At 31.4% G+C, this 20,322-nt stretch overlaps 2 protein-coding genes and 1 long non-coding RNA gene across 3 annotated transcripts; all 3 read left to right on the forward strand.

Moving 5' to 3' along the window:
* Positions 1–742: 742 nt before the first annotated feature.
* Positions 743–2,083, forward strand: LOC139905507 (uncharacterized). Its single transcript, XR_011780320.1, has 2 exons — positions 743–880; positions 1,353–2,083. It is a non-coding gene; the product is annotated as an uncharacterized lncRNA (long non-coding RNA).
* Positions 2,084–8,460: 6,377 nt separating this feature from the next.
* On the forward strand, positions 8,461–9,448 carry LOC121117140 (uncharacterized). The gene has a single exon (XM_040711474.2). It carries the CDS (start codon positions 8,461–8,463, stop codon positions 9,184–9,186), a length of 726 nt encoding a protein of 241 aa, XP_040567408.1. The 3' UTR covers positions 9,187–9,448.
* On the forward strand, positions 9,448–14,681 carry c11.1 (maestro heat like repeat family protein c11.1). Its single transcript, XM_071888113.1, has 3 exons — positions 9,448–11,216; positions 11,261–11,328; positions 11,419–14,681. The coding sequence occupies exons 1-3, from the start codon at positions 9,448–9,450 to the stop codon at positions 14,307–14,309; spliced, it is 4,728 nt and encodes a 1,575-aa protein (XP_071744214.1). The 3' UTR covers positions 14,310–14,681.
* The last annotated feature ends 5,641 nt before the right edge of the window (positions 14,682–20,322 follow it).

Raw genomic sequence — 20,322 nt, forward strand, 5'->3', positions numbered from 1 at the left:
ACGTGATTTAAAATATTTTACATTGACAAGTGGGAGGTTAGAACACATGAAAAGTGAGTAATTTTGTGGGGAATGGTCGGCATTTCGAGGTGTGTACAACCATAAATAGTTACAGAATTTATATTCTAAGACATATAATGTGTAAACTATAATGTATGTTTGCAAAAGACATACTGTTCATTTCAGGGGCGTCTGCAGTGGGTAGGCTAGAGGGGCTCTTGCCCCCCCCCCACTGATGAAGGATTTTTTGCCTTTTACTAGAAAATTTAATATTTGAAATTTAATTTAATTTTTCTACTTTTTTCCCAAAAATTTAATTTTTGAGAAAAGCTACGGATTTTTTCAATTTTTTCCCCAAAATTTAATGTTTAATTTTTTTTTCAAAAAATTTGAAATTTAACTTAATTTTTTTTTAAAAGTTTGAAGAAATGTAATATTTGAATTTGAATTTTTTAAATTTTTTGTCAACTAATGTGGTTTTTTATTTTTTTGATAATAGTTATGAAGTTTTTAATTTTTTTCTAAAAAATTTAATATTTAAACTTTTATTTTGTCCAAAAAAATTAACTTTTTGTCGGTTTTTTTATATTTTTCCAAAAACAATTATTTTTTGGGAATAAGTAAGGATTTTTGAATTTAAAAAAAAAATGAATATCTGATTTTTTTTCTCCTTCATAACAAAGTATATTAGAGGATTTAAACGTTACCTACGTATCATCATATAAGTTATAATATACAGTTTGGATCTAGAACTATTTTAGAGAGTCGTGTGTCAACAGCTTTCCTACAAATGTATAACACATCCTACTCCTAAAGTGACTAGAATTGTTTGATACCTCATGGGTTTATTAGCTTATGCTTTCTGTTTTATAAGTTACAGGTAAGAAAATATATATATATATATATTTTTTTTTTTGGGGGGGGTGTCATGGGTTTTAAACTTTTTAAAAATAAAATTTCAAATATTTTTTTTTTGAAAAAAATCCACAAATTTATAATTTTTTTTTTTTTTTTTAATTTCAAAAATCCATTGATGCTTACATAAAATCAATTTAAAAAAATGAATTTCAAATATTTAATCTTTTGTAAAAAAATAAATCTAGTATAAATTTTCTATTAAAAAGAAAACGTTCCTTAATTAACATAAGTAAATGCTATTAATAACTTGGAAACGAAAATGGATTTTATTTCAGCTGCCAGTCTATCTATTAGTTAGATATTAAATATACAAAAATCTTAATTTAGCTTTTTAAAAAGTCCACATTTAGTTTGCAATCATTTCGGGATATATTACATTCTTATCTGTCACCCAAAATATTTTAATGACACTAAATAATATAATTTGGTTAAAGTTTTTAAAGAAGCCGGAACAAATAATTGAAGGACAAAATTGGCTTCTTTTTTTGGTGAAGAGAATCATGAGGAAGTCTTACAAGCTAAGCCTGGTATCCATGGGCTTAAGTGACTGGGATTAATTATATTTTTTATGTTCTATTAAATATATCTTTAATGTATTCCCATTAAATCTTCTATCCTATTTTTTTCTTAGTTAAGAAAATGAGATAAATTAATTCCTTTCATTTTTAATAACATTTGAATCAAACTCATTTTTATTCAAACAAAATTCAATAATTCCATGATGTATAATTATGAAGCTAATTTAAAGTATGTTAAATATGTGGCCCGTCAATTTAAAAGCAAGTTAGAATAATTTTTCTCAATATTGAGTGTAGATATAACATTTGTATTCTTCGGCGAATTACCGTCAATTTCTATCAAAAACGTATTTTTATAAATATTAACCATTTGGATACATTGCAAATTGCACTTAAAGTAGCCACAATTGATCGTTACAATAAAAGAATGAGAAAGTGATATATTTTATCTGAAAAGCCATATCGGAGTCAATATAAATCTCATAAATCAAATAAAGATTTTGAACTATAGCTAAAGTTTTTGGGTATATAAACTAATTTCACAAATTTTAATAAAACCATATTATTGGTTCATATATGTCTATAAAACATTGGATGTATGTATATATTATGTAAAAAAATAAAATCGGATTTTCCCCTTTAATTTATTTTTTGTTGAAAGTTGTTTTTATGGTAACGCATCAAATATGTAGAAATAAATATTAAAAAATTATCTGTGAAATTGTTTTTCCACATAAATGTATTAGGAAAATAATAATGTCAGTCATTATTTATGCCTAAAAAAATCCATATTCGCGTTTTTATATTTATAATCACTCAAAATATTTAAAGAAGAAATAATTGCAAAATTATTCCTGAAATAGAACATTCTCATGTTTAATTGAATTATTACCAGTGTAAACAATATACTCGTATATATTAAATATAGATTATAAAAATTGACCGCGAATTTATGTTAGTTCACTAATTATGATCAATTATCATGAGGACCTCATCTTATGAGTAAAATTTATTTTTATTAATACAGGCACTCCCTACATAACAACTAAAATTTATGTGAAAAAAGTTTTTGACTAGAAAAAAGCAACTACGAGCAAAATTCATTTAATTTGGTTGTTGTAAAATGGATAAACTAATAAAAAAGTGAAAATTGATAAATATCACTTATCTTTGTTGCTCCTCAACACATCTGGCATTGCTGGTTCTAGGAGACACTTGTCCAAGCCACGTGTTCAAATATAAAAAATATGAACCTTTAAGATATGGGACCCATCAACACAAAAGCAAGCTGGTATGATTGTTCTCAAAATGGAGTCTGGACTACATTTGTATTCTTCAACAAATTATCGTTAATTTATCTCTACAAACTATTCTGATTAATACATTGTAGGTGCCGCAAATTGTACTTAAATAGCAAAAATGCACAGTGACATAGTCTCAATTAAATATTTATAAATTTTATATATTTGAAAGGCCATATTGAGACTAAATTAAACCAGATGTTTGTAAACTTTTTTAGCCCATAGACTACTTGTCCATTATTTTGTTTTTCGTAGACTCCTATTGAATTGTCTTAAACTTGATAATTTCAAATGTTTTTGACACCTTGCACAGCGATTTTCACTTTGCTGAGGTTCTTTTTACATTGAACATCTGTTTTAAAAAAAGGAAGGATACATTTTTATAACGAAAAAACATAAAATCAATGCACATATTAAGATTGGAAGGAAACAAATTAAAAAATGGAAATGTAATTATTTACATAAAATTAAAATAGAACAATGATTTAATCATAAATGGAAACGATGAGTTTGACGCTTTGACAGCAATTTGTCAACATTAGGCTTCAAATGAGTCAGATTTAATCTCAAATCTCCAAATCAATGATTTGTATTTGATTTTGTTTTTCCAAAGAAAATTTTAATGTCGTCGTATGGGTTGATCATACATAGACAAGACATCACCGTGGTTTTAAAATCTGTATGTAGGACATTTAAATGTTGGACGTTGACCAATACGTCGTCAGCCTGGAAGTTTATCCACATGTTGGGAAACTGGAAAAATTTACGCCATCCCATTTTCTGATTTCCACGTAATACATCACAAATAAGATAGACATTTAAATTATTTTATTAAACGTTGTTAATATATATTCATATATATATACAGAAATTAATGTATAGTTAGAATTATGTACGAAACAAAATTGCGTTTTGTTTAATTTCGTGACCTCTTAAAAAATATTTAAAACCCTAAATTTTAAAATACACTCCTTACTAAAGCTTTATATCAGCCCTAGAGATCCATATAATATATCACTTGGGAATCGGTGATATAAACAATAGTTAACATCTTTTGAAGATCAAATTCATCCCAGAAATTTGAATACAATGCCTATAATTGACCGAAAATATCTATGACATATTGTCATTGGTATATAGTGTTGTGGCAGTCTTTATTAAGGACTGAAGACTACTTTCCCGTCCAGTTCAGTCCTGTATACCAGTCCTAAAACGTATAAAATTTGGTTCTTTATCACGTCACTCAACTTTATTTCTTTCTTTTTTTGATCATTTCTAGTACTGACAGTCCGAAGGATTATTAAGATAATTTCTAATACATTCTTGAAATTGATTTTTACAAGTCTCTTAATAAATTTAAATTTTTATGTCACAATTAAATTTTTTTAAAGTATTATACCATCATAAATCCTATCATTGGATACAACTCAAACAAAAAAATTTACTGATATCAATTTCAAAACTGAAGTTACAGGCTACGTTCCATTTTTTTTGATTATATTAATTGACATTGTTTATTAAAATGGTAAAAATAACTGCATATTTAAAATGTATTCAAATTATAACATTTAATCATTTAATTTGTCTCTTAAGTAAGTTGTACATCACTCCGAATAAACATATTATCCACGAAAAAACATCTTTAATCCTACATGATTAAATTTATGTTTTCTTTCTTCATATAATGACCCTACTGACATGAAGGAGAGCTTTTTATCATATAATTAATTAAATGTAGTGGAAGTGTCATACTCTATCTAATTCAATTTACCAAGAGGGATTACATATTATCAGTGTTGGGTAGTAACACGTTAGTAATTAATATATTTAATAATATTACTTTTCTATTAACTAGTGTTATAGAAGTCATTAACGAAATTAATTTTTAATTGAGTAATATGTAATACCTTATTTGTATATTATTCTATTAAATCTGGTATTACTGAAGTTATTAATAAAATGCCTTAATTCGTCGATCCGAAGGCGAGCAACAAAATACTCACAGTAAATCATCGTTTGATTGTAAGTACGCAAGAATATTAGAGAACATCTATAAATGATGTAGTAGAAATTAGTTTTTGAACGACATAACTATATTAATTTACAGAATATTCACCTGATCAATATTCAATCTAAGAAATTCAACTAATTGATTGTAGAATTGTTTATCTCTTAAGGGGATATCGGAGAAATAGTAATATAAAGTGAAATTACTTTTGATTCCAAGTAATAAGTAATATAACTAAAATACTTTTTCTGGGAGTAATATATAGCAAATAGCTTATTATTCAACTAAGTAATATTACCTAACATTGCATATTTATTATTCAATTGAAGTAACCAGAAAAATAGGGTATCTAGTACCTTCACCTTAAACGATTTTGCTTCAAGGATATTTCACCTTAATATATAAATAAATTAGATTTATACGTCGTTATGGTTAATTTTAAAATGAAACTGATGTTTCTTTTGGTTTTTTTAAATTAAAATATGTCATGTTTATTACTTTAAAAAATAGTAAATGGTTATTTTCTGTTAGAATAATTATGGTAACTATTGTCCCCTAAAATTTAAAAATAACACATAATTTTGATAGTATAATATAAAAATTTCACTATTTAATGAGTTTGAATCATAGACAAAATAGGTAATATAATTAATAATACAAATCAAATTTAACAAACACGACAGCGATTCGAATGGAAAAAGTGTTAATCCTTTCTACAGTCTCCTTTATCAATTATCATTCGATATTGTTGATTATTATTACGAAGAAGCATAATATGAGGCAAGAACAGTAATTTACACTTCGTTATGATCCAGGATGTGTCATAAGAAAATCCTGTTAGTCATGACCAAACATTTGGGTATATCGCCGAATTCAGTGATTTAACTCACTTCAGCCACCCGCCTCCTCTTCTGACACATTCTGGATCATAAAGAATTGATAATCACTGCTCTTTCCTCATCACAACAATTCAATGTTTTTTTAAATTAATAAATATTATATACTTTGATTTAAAAATTCAAAGGGAACATCAATTCCAACCAAAAATAAAAATAACGACGTATAAATCTAATTTATTTGTATATTATGGCGAAATTTCCTTGACGCCAAATGTCCTGAGGCAAAATATTGTAAGGCGAAAGAAGCTAGCACCAAAAAATAGAGCCTGAGTTTTTTTTAGATTTACGGTGATTTGTGTGGATAGCATCGATGTAGTTTTAAATATTCATTACTACGTCTTGGTATATTCTGGCAATGTTTTAAGTAATTTTTACAAAAAAAATAATGTCCTTTTTTTTATTATTTGTCATCAATAAAAATATTTATTTTTAAAATAAAGATCCTCAAGAAAATATTTTGTGAAAAAAGGTCATCAAGAAATATCTTCGCTAAAAAAGAAACGCCCTCCCTCTGAAATGTTGTCAAAAATATTTGCAAAAAAAATGTGGAAAAAAAAAACTACTGACAGATACCTATAGTGGATAGTAAATACATAATTGATATTTCTATTTGCTCAAAATCCAGGATTATTAAGAAACCAATTAATATCAATAATTCATAAATAATAAATGAATAATGTAAATTTAATTAGAATAGTCATTTCATTTACATCTTTCTTAAATTATGATTAACATATAAAATCAAAAATCTTTGTCCCTATTACCTAAAATATTTTGTTGACTGGAAAACATTCATCATAAAAAAGGATGACAATCGACTTAATATGGATAATAACTTAAAGATAAACAATTTTAAATAAACTATATAATTCAATGGTCTAATACATTTTTTAATGGACGTTCGGACATGATAAAATGAATAAAAATAAAATATCCTATTCCATAGATATTAGAGATGAACATTCATAATTATAATTCATGAACGATCTCAGGAAATCTGACTCACTCGAATTTAAAGTGAGTTACTTCTTTACTCTTCATTGTACAAAAATAATGAACCATACATAGTAATTAAATGCTTAATCTCTACTTATAATTAAAGTTAATATTTCATTGGAGTAGATAAAGATTTAGTAGATAAAGTGTTGTTCCTTTTTTTAAATCTTGATTTGTTGCACAAGCGAGCTTGAGTTTGAAATATAATAACCAGAAGTGATTGAAGTAATATCCTGAATGGTTGCTTATACCCATAGAATTCTAAACACAATTAAGGAAACACCGTGGGGGGAAAAGTAAATAAAAAGGAGCAGGAGGCTTAACAATAAATATGGTATGTTTTAAAGAACCTCTATAAATACTAGAGGTGGAAATAAGTGCTTATACTGCAAGTCCAAGTTGAGTCTCAAGTCTTTGCTCTCAAGTCAAAAGTCCTTGAATATTTTCATCTAGTCCAGTTTCATTTGAGTTCATTTTAAATTAAAAAAATATATCTCTTGAATTGATTTTTTCCCCTATAAAAGATACTTTAAAGATTATCTACTTTATATCCAATGAAAAAGTTGAAATAAGAGAAAATGAAAAATTTACTAAAACATATTCAAAATAGAGTCTTAGCTTCCGAGTCTAAGTCAAGTTTCAATTAAGTTTCGAGCCCAAGTCCCCACATCTGATAAGTGATGATACAAAAAAATACAAATGTTACCAATTGAAGGGTTACCAAAGAATAAAACTATGGCAAAGTACCCAATACAATATAGTAACGCATTAAGACCGGGTGGAGTATGACTGTATGACTGATGAGTAATGATCATTGAACAATTAATGAAACAGTAATAATAAAATACTCGTTAAGAGAGTTTTGACTGTTATACTCCAACGATGATCTAGTTAATAATTTAAATGATATGTAGATCTGGAATGGACTATTGATTATTTCTTTTTCATATAATATTGTATATGCAATACCACAAGTGTATGTAGTCTTTTTTTATAATCCTGAGGGCTTTTTGTTTCTATTAATAAAAACTACAACAATAATATATTCTTTTTTACTTGCATGAGCTAAGTTTTGTTCTATGCGGAAATGGTTATTTAATGATAATATTAAAAACGGGAATATCTAGAATAGAATAGCCATTCAGTGTTGCATGTTACACTCATGACATCAACACATTATAGTTCTTAATTAAGCTGATTTTGTGTATAATCATCAATGTATAAAATGGGAGTATATACCTAAATAGTAAACTACAAAAGGTTACAAATATATGATGAACGACGCATTAGTGTTATTTAGCGACCCCCATCATTTTAGAGAAAGAGAAGTGACGTCAAATAGAGATAATTTTTTTAAAGTTCAACTCATGGCTAGAGCTAGAAATAAATATATCGAGATGACAAGATATGGAAAAAACTGTTCTATTGCTTTCTGCTGTTAACTTTGGTATGCTTAACGGATAGTATTTAGCCGAAACAGCCATCAATTTTTCCGCTCCTGAGTTTAATAAAATATTATCACCAAGAAGACAACACACAACAGCTCCATTAAACTTCTCAAGATCAGAATATTTATTCTCTGTCTGTCTAGATAAGCCAAGCAGCCAACTCAAAATCCTTGTCAGCTCTATATTATTCATTCACTAGCTATGTAATGTTTCTCTACTCAATTATCTTGCAATCAAATGATAGAAATAAGAACTAAAGAAATATGAAATACGTGCACGATACACTACGTAGTAGCGTTTAAGTAGCAGTAGGCTACTTATTCGCAAGTTTGACAGGAGGAGTTGATATCGGGTTTGCCATTAGGGATTCCGATGAATTCTCGGGTGAATATGAGTGTGCCCTGGAAGGATGGGACTAAAAATGATTTTGAAGAGATGAAAGAAGCAGCAAGACAAGGTTTACTTGAAAAGAATGAAGCTGGAGATTCTGATGATGATTTCGATTCGGACTCTCCCACTCCTGATGTACGGGAGGGTCCCAATCCCTTTGATTCATCGGACGGGATCGAAGAGAAAGACGAAGAACCTCCTGAAAAGTTGGGAGAACGCTTCCTTTGGTTTGCTCAACGTGGAAATATGGATGAAGTGTCCCAGATCCTGGATGATGAGCCTCACCTGATCTCCTTCAAGGATGAGGACGGATACACGGCCCTCCACCGCTCAGCATACACGAACCATTCAAAGCTGGCTAAGTACCTTCTCCTCAAAGAAGGGGATCTCAGCGCTGTGACAGTGGATGGATGGACACCGCTTCATTCTGCTTGTCGATGGAATGCTTTCGAATGCGTTGAACTATTTTTGGCTTGGGGTGCGGACCCTAATTTGACCACGCCCGGAGGTCAAACTCCTCTTCATCTTGCAGCCACACATGGAGAAGCTTTAGAACTCCTTCTTCTCCTTAGACCTAAATGTAATACTCAAATGAAGAATGGTCAAGGGGACACGCCCAAAGATATTGCATTTCGTAAATCTGTTGATGTTTTTCAAACTCTTAATGTTTTCGGATGTAAAGCATTATTTGATCTGAGCGATGATTAATTTTCCTTTGTTTTCTTGCCTCCAAACTTCAGCTATGAATGAACTCTATCCCTAATCATCTAAAATGTACATATCTACAATCTTCATTCTCAAAGTATTCTAAATAAAGGAAGATCGGATAGATATTTCTCTCTGCTAGTGTTCATATATACTCTAACTACTAACATGAATAAATACACACTTGAACAATAATGATTACATTATGCTATTATGTGATATTCGTCTATAATTATTTTGTAACTTATTTTGTTTATTTTTCAGATGGATGAAAAAACTATAACTATAAACAATAACGGAGATAAAGATGCCCTATCCATGGTATTTTATTCTCTCATCACAAATGTATCTTCAAATTCAGTACTTGAAACTGTGAAAAAGGCTTCAATCACGTCACTTTCCACCATGGGACATATTTATCCTGTTCGGGTAATTTCTGCTTTACTTGATGCCTTTGAACGCTGTGGGTCTGGACAAAATTTTTCCATTAAGGAATATATCTACCCGAATCGTGTTAATATATTGAAGGCCATTGACTCTCTTATGAAAGATGGACATGTTTCTTTAATGTCGGACGAAATATCTCATAGACCTCTTATTGGACGTTTAATTTCTTTAATGATATTAGAAATTACACGATGTAGTGATATTGTTCACGAGGTTCAGGGTCCATGCTCTTCCATTCTGACGGCTCTGTCAAAAAGTGAAAAAAATGTTGATAGAGTAATTGATAATCTAACGACCAAACTCGAACAATCTCCTCATTATTATATCATTTATACTGTTGGATCAGTGGCCTCTACAAATCCGAATGGAATCGTTCCATATCTTACTAATATTCTTCCTATCTTCGTTTCTAATTTGAAAAATAAATTGAAGGACCATTATAAATATTCATATTCTGTTGCGCTTTTAAAATGTTGTGAAGCAATCCAGGACGTTATGGCCAATTCTACCATTGATATCGGTAATAAAAGAATTGACAAAAAAGATTATGTGAAGGATATGGATGCGGCACATGATGTACTGTTTTTTAATTGGTTGACTGCTGGTAGTCTATCTCGAGATTTGAAGATGCGTTATTCAATCCTTGAGGCTATCTCCTCAATGTATCCTCTTCTCTCTGATGATCGTGTGGAAAAGGGCTCAATCTCCATACTCACCGTTTTATTAACGTTGTACAAAAAACTTCCTGAACCATATTATGTATCATTATGTATTTCACAACTACTTATAGTTATTGAAGGAAAAGAAACGGATTTGCTCGAAAATACTATTGACACCTTACTTAGTTCTTTATTTCAACAAGTCATTCAAAATATAGATCACTCCAAACCCACGAGTACCAAAAATCAAAACGAGGTATTCAGATGCTATGACGTTCTTGCTACATCTCCAAACTATAATGGAAAACTTATTGACATGCTTCTAATTCGTCTAAATGCAAAGGAAGAAAGCTCTTGCATAAAAGCGATGCTCATTTTAAAGCATTTACTGAATTCTAACATTAATAAGTTATTAGATAGACTGGATGACATTATATCTGCATTGTATTTGAAGTTGCATGATCCTTCTATTCAAATTCGAAAAGTATTAGCACAATTAACTGTTCTACTTGGCAATTCGGGATACTTGAGGAATGAAATTGGCAAGGAGTTTATTCAGTTTATTGTACATCAAACTGCAATCAATGGAGAAGAAACAGAATTGGTGGATATGTGTGATAGTATTCTAAAACTTCTTGTGAATGGACAAAGTAATTCTCTTTTATGGCCATATCTTTTAGATTATTTATTTATTCCCGAATATTTAAATTCTGTTCCATCGCTCATAAGAGCCTTATCCTTGGTTGTTGAATTGAAGCTTAAGAACGAGGCTTCTAATTTAAAAATTGAATATGATAAATTGGCTCACATCGATGGCTCGTATACCCTATTTTCTAGGTTGATAGTTTTATCTGCGTTTCCATTTGATAAATCTGGGGGGATTTGCATCATTAGAACTTACCAAAAACTTGGTTCCTTTGATTCATAGCAAATTACCTGCTATTTGGGACAAAAAAGTACCTCTCCTTCAGCATTATGCTGAAGCTATTAACTCTAAAAAAGACTGTATTGTCTGGGATCAAACACAATGGGAAAATTGGCTCTTGGGTCTACTTGAAGACAGTGTTACAGAAATTGATCATGATGATTGGACAACACCATTGATTGAAGCATTTTTGCATCAACTGAGCTTTTTTTTACAATCAGTCTGAAGTACAACGAAGCTTTATTATTAAATGTTTAGGAATTTCCATTAAAATGTCTAAAGTGAGGTTGATTATTTTGGAAAATTTGTCTGAAATTTTTATGTTAACTAATCACTTAAACTTAGATGAATCATGTTCCTGTGCCCAGGCATTTGGCCAAGTATCAATGAGTCATCCCGATCTAGCCCTGAACAAACTTGAAAATCTCGTTAAAAATATTCTACCTAAAAGTCGAAGTGGAGGTATACTGAATTATTTTCTTCGTGGAGAAAGTAGGGTTGTAGATGAAAATCGATTTACAAAATGTACTATTTACTCCTGTTTAACAGAAATTGCTTCAGTTGGGGGCATTCAAACTGATAAATCAAACTTTGTTGTTGATAAATTTATTGTACCTGCAATTAAGTCAAATGATTATTCCATAAAACTTGAAGGGATTCGTGCGCTATCATCATTAGCCAGCTCCCCAGATATTGTTGAGCTTCAACAATCAACAGTACTTCTTAATGCATCTATTTGTTGTATAAAAGACAAGGATTTTCCAGACCGCCGTGTTGCTCTCAAATGTGCTTTCTGTATGCTACAAATCTCTAAGGAACTTCCCGATAATTATAAGAAAGAGTTATTAGATGCTTGTTTCAAGTATGCCATGCCTATGTTGTTCAAGTATTTATCAGAAAAAAAGGACGAATTTGAGGAGTACACTAATTTGTTCAAAGATATTATTATTATTACAATGAAATTTGATATGGAGCAATCAACTTTGGATGAACTATTTACCCGGCTTGAGGATTACCTAAAAAGAGAAAATGATTTGGCACGCGATTTAGGATCTTCCCTTTTATATTCAGCTGTCAATACATATCTGGACAATGTAACATTTAGAATAGGCGCCCCATCAACTTTTGCACCAGGCCCTTATATGATTGGAAGCCTCGTACCAAGGTGCTTTGATTTGTCATCATTTACTCGAAAAAATTCAATTTCTTCCTTAGACGTGGTCTTGAAAATACTGTGTCTGTATGAAGGAAGAAAATTACCAAACAAAGAAGAATGTTTTTTGAAAACATCCCTTGTTCATGATGCCAAACAATGTGGTTCGGATATTATTTCTGTTTTATCTAGTAAGATATCGTATGATCATATGTTTCCATTTTGTCATTCAATTATCGAGGGTGTTTTGGATAAGATTGAACCATCTGCACAAGGAACTTCTTGTGTCTTACTTGGGTTAATGGAGGAAAGGGGAAGGGAAATGTTTAATCACGCACCTTCTCTGGCTCTCAAAATACTTGAGAAGTTAGTCGACGTACATAGCCATGAGGTTCGAAACAGACTTATAACATCAATACTTGTACTTATGAAGTACAACACGCGAGGAGTAATTGAGGCTTTGCTTACTGTCAGACGCCAAGATGATGAAATGCTGTCCATGATTTGGAAACAATTGCCAATATTTGATTCAGTATTAACAACGACCGTTATTGATTATTTGATTGACGCTATAAATGTGGATGAAATGGTGAAGGAAAATATAAATCCTTTAACAGAAGTGAAAGTCAAAAATGTTGATATACTGGCATTAGCAGCGATAAATTCTCTTGCACAAATGTTCAAGGTTTCTGCCACTGAAAATTCGCTCGGAAATTATTTTGCAGAAATACTTGTGCCTCTTACACTTGCATTAGGATCCACTGTGGGGTCAATTATTCCGAAAAATGCAATAACTTTCTCGGATTTACCCTATAATATAACTCAGTCAGCAATAACGTTATTTCTTTCGTGTAAAAATCACAATGTAATTGATTCTATTATATCAACTTGCCAAAATATGACAGACATTGATCCTGATCTAAGTTTTAATGATATGTCCTTTATCACTTTTTTGAGTCAGTTTACATCTGTTCTAGTTGAGGATTTCGCTCATCAAATCTCAAAATTAATTACTATGTTCGAGCCCTTTTTAAATCACAAAGATCTAGGAAAAAGTCTTACTGCAGTTATATTTTATTCAACATTACTCTCTGAAAATGGCATTGAAACAGTTCCATTAGCTGAAAAACTAATGCTACGTCTTACATCGAACAAAGAAGATAAAAACGACAATCCAATCAAAATTGTGATTATGAAGGGATTTTCAAATTATAAATGCCCTGATAGCTTAGTCCTTAAATTAATCGGAATTCTTTTGGATTTGATTGATCATGATGAATCCCCAGTTGTTTTTTATGCATTAAATACCGTAAGAGATGTAATTAATAATTGCAAAATTCTTGTTCCGCTTCATGTCCTCTCCACTCTTGGTTTGAAAGTGAGACCATTTTTTGATAGCGGAGGGATTCGTTTAGGTGAGGCTGCAATCAGACTATTCGGAAGCATTGTCGACTTTTATCATAAAGAAGGAAACGAAGACTACAAAAGTGAGGTGATTGATCAAATTCGTGGTGTATTAATATCTGTTTTATTGCATACTAATGATACAGCGGAAGGTGTCAAATCAGCTAGTACAGACGTTGCTTCAAGAATTGAGCGTATTATTAATCCCAAAGTCAGTTTTGATCAGTCTGAATACGCAAATTATTTAAATAGTTTTATTAAAGTATTATCTACCCATGAAGACTTCAAAGACATTCTGCCTATATTTGCTTCCAATTGCTTGAGTTACTTTTCTTCTCCTCATCCTCAACTAAGGCAAAATGCCGTTTTACTTTTATTGCCTTTGGCTGAACACTCCGCAAGACTTGCAGAACTGGCTGATCCTATCTGTAAGAGTTTGGATAAGTTATTAAATGATAAGGATGATGATGTTCGAATTACAGCCTCTCATCACCTGGGTTCTATCTGTCTAAATATTTTTAAGAACCAAGAACTGTGATAGTTGATAATTATATTTCATTTAAAAAAGAAAGATGGAAATTTAGATATATACATAAATATTATATTATTGACTATACAAAAAACCAAATAATTGACAAAAGATTTATTGCTAATAATTTTATATGAATACGTGATTATACAAAAGTTTTTTTTTTAAAATGATTTTGTCTGTTGCCTCTTCATCTTTTCATTTTTCTTTATTTACTAATTCTTCAAAAAATTTATTTCAGTTTATATTTTTTAATAGTTTATAGTAAAAACAACTGTATTTAATATTTATGTAAAGTCTACTTCTTGTTAAATTCATAAGGTGTTTGCATTTGATTTATATTGTTTCAAAAGTTCAAATAAAATGAGTTAATTAAATCAACAATGACACAATAATGGGCATGGAAGCCTGTCATGGTTGGTAGGGGATGTGCAACCAAAGAATGTGGAGTTAAAGAAGGTACAGATAAGGGGGGTATCATGCTCCTCTAGTGATCAGACACCCGACTTGTACAGAAAGGCACTTTATTCAAAAGTAGACATAAAGGGGCTAGAGTCAAGTCAACAAGGACATCCAAACTTCTCTTTCTTGCTGACACGACATATGAATGTTTCAGACAAAGAATTTGCCCCTGCTGTTCAAATAGTGACCGGGTCCGTCAGCACTAAAGCAAAGCAGTCCGGATTCAGGACACTGGAAGGGGGGGGGGGCAATAAATGCAACTTATGACCGGAAAAAGTTAAAGACCTGGCTCCTCTAGATATGTCCAAAATTAAAAAAATGCGCGGACAGAAAGACACAATCTGATTCAGAGAATAACTATGAGCGCCCTGAGCCAGATGGGAATAAAAGCCTAGGAAGTTAACGTTGTGCCGCATGAGGGATCGTGCTTGAAGCCAGATATTATAATTTTGAAGGGTGACTAGGCTTACGTGGCGGATCCGACCATTGTATTGGATGCGTGTGAACTTGCGGATCGAGAAAAAGAGATAAGTACGGGACGGACGAGTTTAAAAAATCAATAATTGCGCACCTTGAACTTGGTGACAAGTATGAAATAAATGATATAATTGTAATACCTGAAGTAATAAATTGGAGAGGGGTAATGTCTAAGCAGGCCTATACTAACCTAAATAAGGCTCTGGGCATCCCTCCAATGATCATTAAATGGATCAAACTAAAAGTCCTAACAACCTCGCATGCTCTAAATAGAGACCAGGGTTTTAGAATAACTGATTTACCTACATTTAGTTCCCCTCCCTTTTCCCCCAATTTACAAACGGGTAAAGAAGGGAGTTAGGTGAACAAGTAACAAATATTTCAAATTAAGTTATATTAAAGTTACAAAATATTTCTTTCCTTCTTTTTCAATTTTATTTCTTTATGTTCTGTTTTTAAAATGAAGTTATGTATTCCCAAGCGTGGGTTTTATTCATTTTAGCTCTCAGCCAGCACACTAGTGTAGATGTGATGGGGGGGAAGAGAAATAACAGTAAATTTTAGCACAGTTTTGTAAATCAAATTTTATAGCTAGGGGCGAGAGCCAATTATCTATACATATTTTAACACACACGTGCCATAGCCAAACGTGGGATTTTATATTATTTTAGCCTCCTTATGACCGAATCAGTGTGAATTCTCATTAACGGTCATAGGGTGAATGGTTAAGTTTAATTAATTCATTTCACAAAAAAAAAAAAAAATACTTGTTCTAAATTTTATATTTAATAAATAATTACCCAATATCTTTAACCTCTAATTAAATACTGGGTGGCAATTGGTTTATGGAATTGCAATATGGACAAGTTTTTAAAAACTTTAAACAATATAGAAATTATACGTTTTCAAACATTCTCCAAGGGTTTTAATCGGATGGCCATCTGACGCTTAAGAACATGATGGACATGTCGGAGCCAATGCCGTTTTAAACTATTATTTTCAATATTAAACTATTTTTAAAAAAATTTCTGATTATTCCTTTGATATATTTTACTTTAATGTACATTGTTTTTATTTTATTTTACATGTACAGGGGTTTTCAGTAACAGCGCTCACATTTTTTTAAGTTAATTTATGAATAAAATTCGATATTGTTTGAATGACCACCACGTGCACGTTTTTTGAAGTCCAATCGTTGAACCCAATTTTCGACTACTTTTCCGCATAAATTGGCTGAAACTGCAGCAATTTCGCGTTGAATATTTGTTCTGATCTCTTCTAACGTCGACGAATTATTGGTGTACAGCAAGGCTTTCAAGTGACCCCAAAGAAAATAGTCTAGAGGCATTAAATCGCACGAACGGGGCAGCCAATTGACTGGTCCATTTCTGGAGATAAGACACTCACCAAACTTACTCTTCAATAAATCGATTGTAACATTTGCTGTGTGTGAAGTGGCACCGTCTTGTTGAAACCACATATCGTCCAAGTCCATATCTTCCAATTCAAGGCAAAAAAAAAAAAAAAAATCGGTTATTATGGCGTGGTAACGATTTCCATTCACAGTAACGTGGTGATTGTCATCGTCGACGAAAAAGTACGACCCAATGACACCGCCAGCATGCAATCCACACCAAACCGTAATTTTTTTGGGGATGTAATGGCGCCTCATGAATCACGTGTGGGGTTTTTCCGGCCCAATAGCGCGTATTTTGCTTTTTAACAAACACATTGAGCCAAAAATGTGCCTCATCGATGAAGATGATTTTACGTTGAAAATCAGGATCATTTTTGAATTTTCCTTTAGCCCATTTTACGAATTCCCGACGTTTGAAGTGGTCAAGCGGCTTCGGGTCTTGTGTCAACTTGATCTTATACGGGTGTAGGCCAAGATTTTTTTCGCAAAACTCGCCACAACGATGTCACAGAGATGCCCAACGATTGAGAACAGCGCATAAGAGACAAATTTGGGTAATCTTGAATTGATGCGCTTGCGGCAGCAATATTTGTTACACTTCGTGCATTTCTTTGTCTCACTGGCACAGGAACATTATATAGCATGTATGTGGACTCAAATTTTTTCACCAAACGTTGAATTGTTTATTTTGCAGGTCGATTACGTTGACCATAAATTGATGTTAACGCTCTTAAAGTTTGGATCAAAGACTCACCACTTTCGTAATAAATTTTAATAATTTGCAAGCGTTGCTCGATTGTGTACTGTTCCATTATGAAACTACAATTATTTTTGAGCACAACTGTCAAAGAAACAATAACAAATATGACGTCGTTTTCAAAACCTATCAACGTAAAATGTGAGTGTCCCTATTGAAAAACCCTTTATATGTCTCAACTTTTTAAATTTTCATATATGAATGTAAATATTTTTACTGGAATAGAATATACAAAGGGAAGCAGAGAGCAAATAACTGAGAAAAATGGTCCACAAAGGATCCCTGTTTAGGGAACCAAAAAATGGTTAAAATACCAATATAAGTCTCCGTCCCGAAAAGGACAAAAAACTCCAAAGCAGAAACCCCCTAGCAGGCCAGGGTGGCTCATTCTCAATAGTCTAATAGAACAGAGGGCCGTGTTTCTGCAAGTTTCAAGTCTCTGCCTTCCACTTCTGACTTTCTAATTCAATAATAAGGTTTTATAGCCTTTATATATACACAAATGGAATATGCACTTATCAATGAATGATCATTTTTCCGATAAGTCAAACAAAATAGCTTTCTAATCCTGAGTAAAAGTTTTTTAGAGAGTATTATGATTTAGATGAAGTGAAGTGATGGAAAGGTTTTGTGAATATATAGTAATGAATGTTTCGTATTTTCTTATTCCTGGGATATAATGAAGAGGGATGAAGCACGGAGATTGAAATCACACAGCCTCGTTTTTGCTGAAGTTGATATACATGGAGATTATGTCTTTAAAACAAGAATAGACTTCAATATAACAACATCTATAATGTAGAAAATAATTTATTAGCATTATACAAACCAATGAAAACCAATAATAATACATTCACTCCAGTTTAAATAATAATGTCCCTATGATTCTTTTAAATGGCCTTAAAGAAAAAAAATTACAGCAGTATAAATAATATTTTACCCTGAATACAGAATTAAAATACACATTTACTTGCTACAATATTATAGATACAATTATAATATTAAATACATTAACTTTTGTATTTAGACACATATAATGAATTTAAGATACATTTGAGAGTTTATTCATTCTTCTACTGGCTCCAGAATCACTATGTCTCTTGCGTTTCCTATTTTCTAACACATTAACAGATGGACCATAGCTTTTAACTATGAAATTAAACGTTTCTAAGCTATTAATTCAGACAATTAAGAAATCATTATATAATTTTACTACGTATATAGCACTTATAAACTGATCCATTGTATATATTGGTCTTCTTGTATCCTTATTGATGATGAAGGGAGCTAAATCCGCAAATTTCACCTTATTGGTATAAGAGACATTAGAAGAGATCAATTTCTCAATTTTCGTAATAATCTGTTTTGGTTCCAGATGTTAATAGCTTTACTGTAGAAAGGATAGTTTTATTTGATTTATATTGTTTCAAAAGTTCAAATAAAATGAGTTAATTAAATCAACAATGACATAATAATAGGCATGGAAGCCTATTATGGTTGGTAGGGGATGTGCAACCAAGTATATACGATCACTTTCTACCTTAGTAGGTAGTAGGTCTTCCTACCCAAGAATAACTTTCAAATAAGCTATGACGTTATGTATTGCATCAACAATCTGTTGATAGGAGGAGTGAAACGCGTCTATTTTTTCATTTAATAACTCTAATTATTTACTACGTCATGCTTCTGAAGATGCCCAATTCGTATTTCACCTTTCGCAAGATTAAGGATTGTGTTTCGGGTACAAGGATTGATGGAAATATATCTTTTTTAGTTTGCTTCTTTTTATTTGTCCATGACATGTAAAAAGGCAGGATTTGTTATCCTATAGGTCGTTTTCAATGTCCTTATTTAAAAAATTAATGATTCCACATTTGAGTTATAGTATCCTTTCTACATATATCTTTAATCTATAGCCTCTAAAGGTTTCGGAGTGTAGGTTCCACTCCTGCAGCTTACAACACAACAATTATCTGAGTAGGGAAAACGTCTTTATACTGAAAGTCCACATCGAATATCACGTCATGTCAAAGTTCTTAAATATTTTCATCCAGTCCTCAGATTTCATTCTAGCTCATTTAAAGTCCATAACTATAATATAGGGTTTATAGTGTTAAGGCTTTTCTTGAGTCCACAATAAACTAGCTTGGGTTCCATGTCGAGTCGCAAGACTTAGCTATGGAGTCAAGTATCGAGTCTTTGATTGGGATCATTAGAACTTGAGTTATCCTTGTTTAAAGTTGAAGATAATAGCTCCAAAAATGTTAAATCCAGAAAGTGTAAAAATATCTGATTTGATATCTAAAAGTCTGAACTATAATTTAATGAAGCTCCCATTCAGAACCCCCCTCTCTATCTTTTTTTTGTACAGCTCATTTTTGAATTATCTTTTAAGATCTATTTATTTAATTATTAAAGGGCCATATAGGAAGACAAGAAGATATGAAAGACTAGGAAATGGAGAGAAGAAAAGGCTGGGAAAAAAAGGTGGGGGATCTCAAACATTTTGTTAAAATAATTAATTAATTAAATGTGGGCCTTCGTCAAAGGGGGAATATACGGATTAAACAATTGTCTTCAATTTAGATGAACTTTCCCAATTTACCATCGGAATCAGATCAGGAATCTGAACTACTGATCCTCTAAAATCATCGTTTCTATTATATGATTGGAGATACTCAATCAGAAGTAATTTTCCCCCAAGAGTCCTAGCACCTCGTTTGACGAGTTCTTGCTTGAGTTCATTTATTGTCCAACCAAAATAATTTTGATCCATAATATATCAAATTATAGATAACTTCTGTTTTATTTCTAATGGTAATACTTATTTAAGTGATTACTATTACTTCTCCCGTAGGTAGAATAGTAGAGTTGCTCATTTATGGTTATGTTTTTGAAAAAAGTTGAAA

Source organism: Lepeophtheirus salmonis, chromosome 5, assembly GCF_016086655.4.
Source record: "Lepeophtheirus salmonis chromosome 5, UVic_Lsal_1.4, whole genome shotgun sequence".
Lineage (NCBI taxonomy): Eukaryota > Metazoa > Arthropoda > Copepoda > Siphonostomatoida > Caligidae > Lepeophtheirus > Lepeophtheirus salmonis.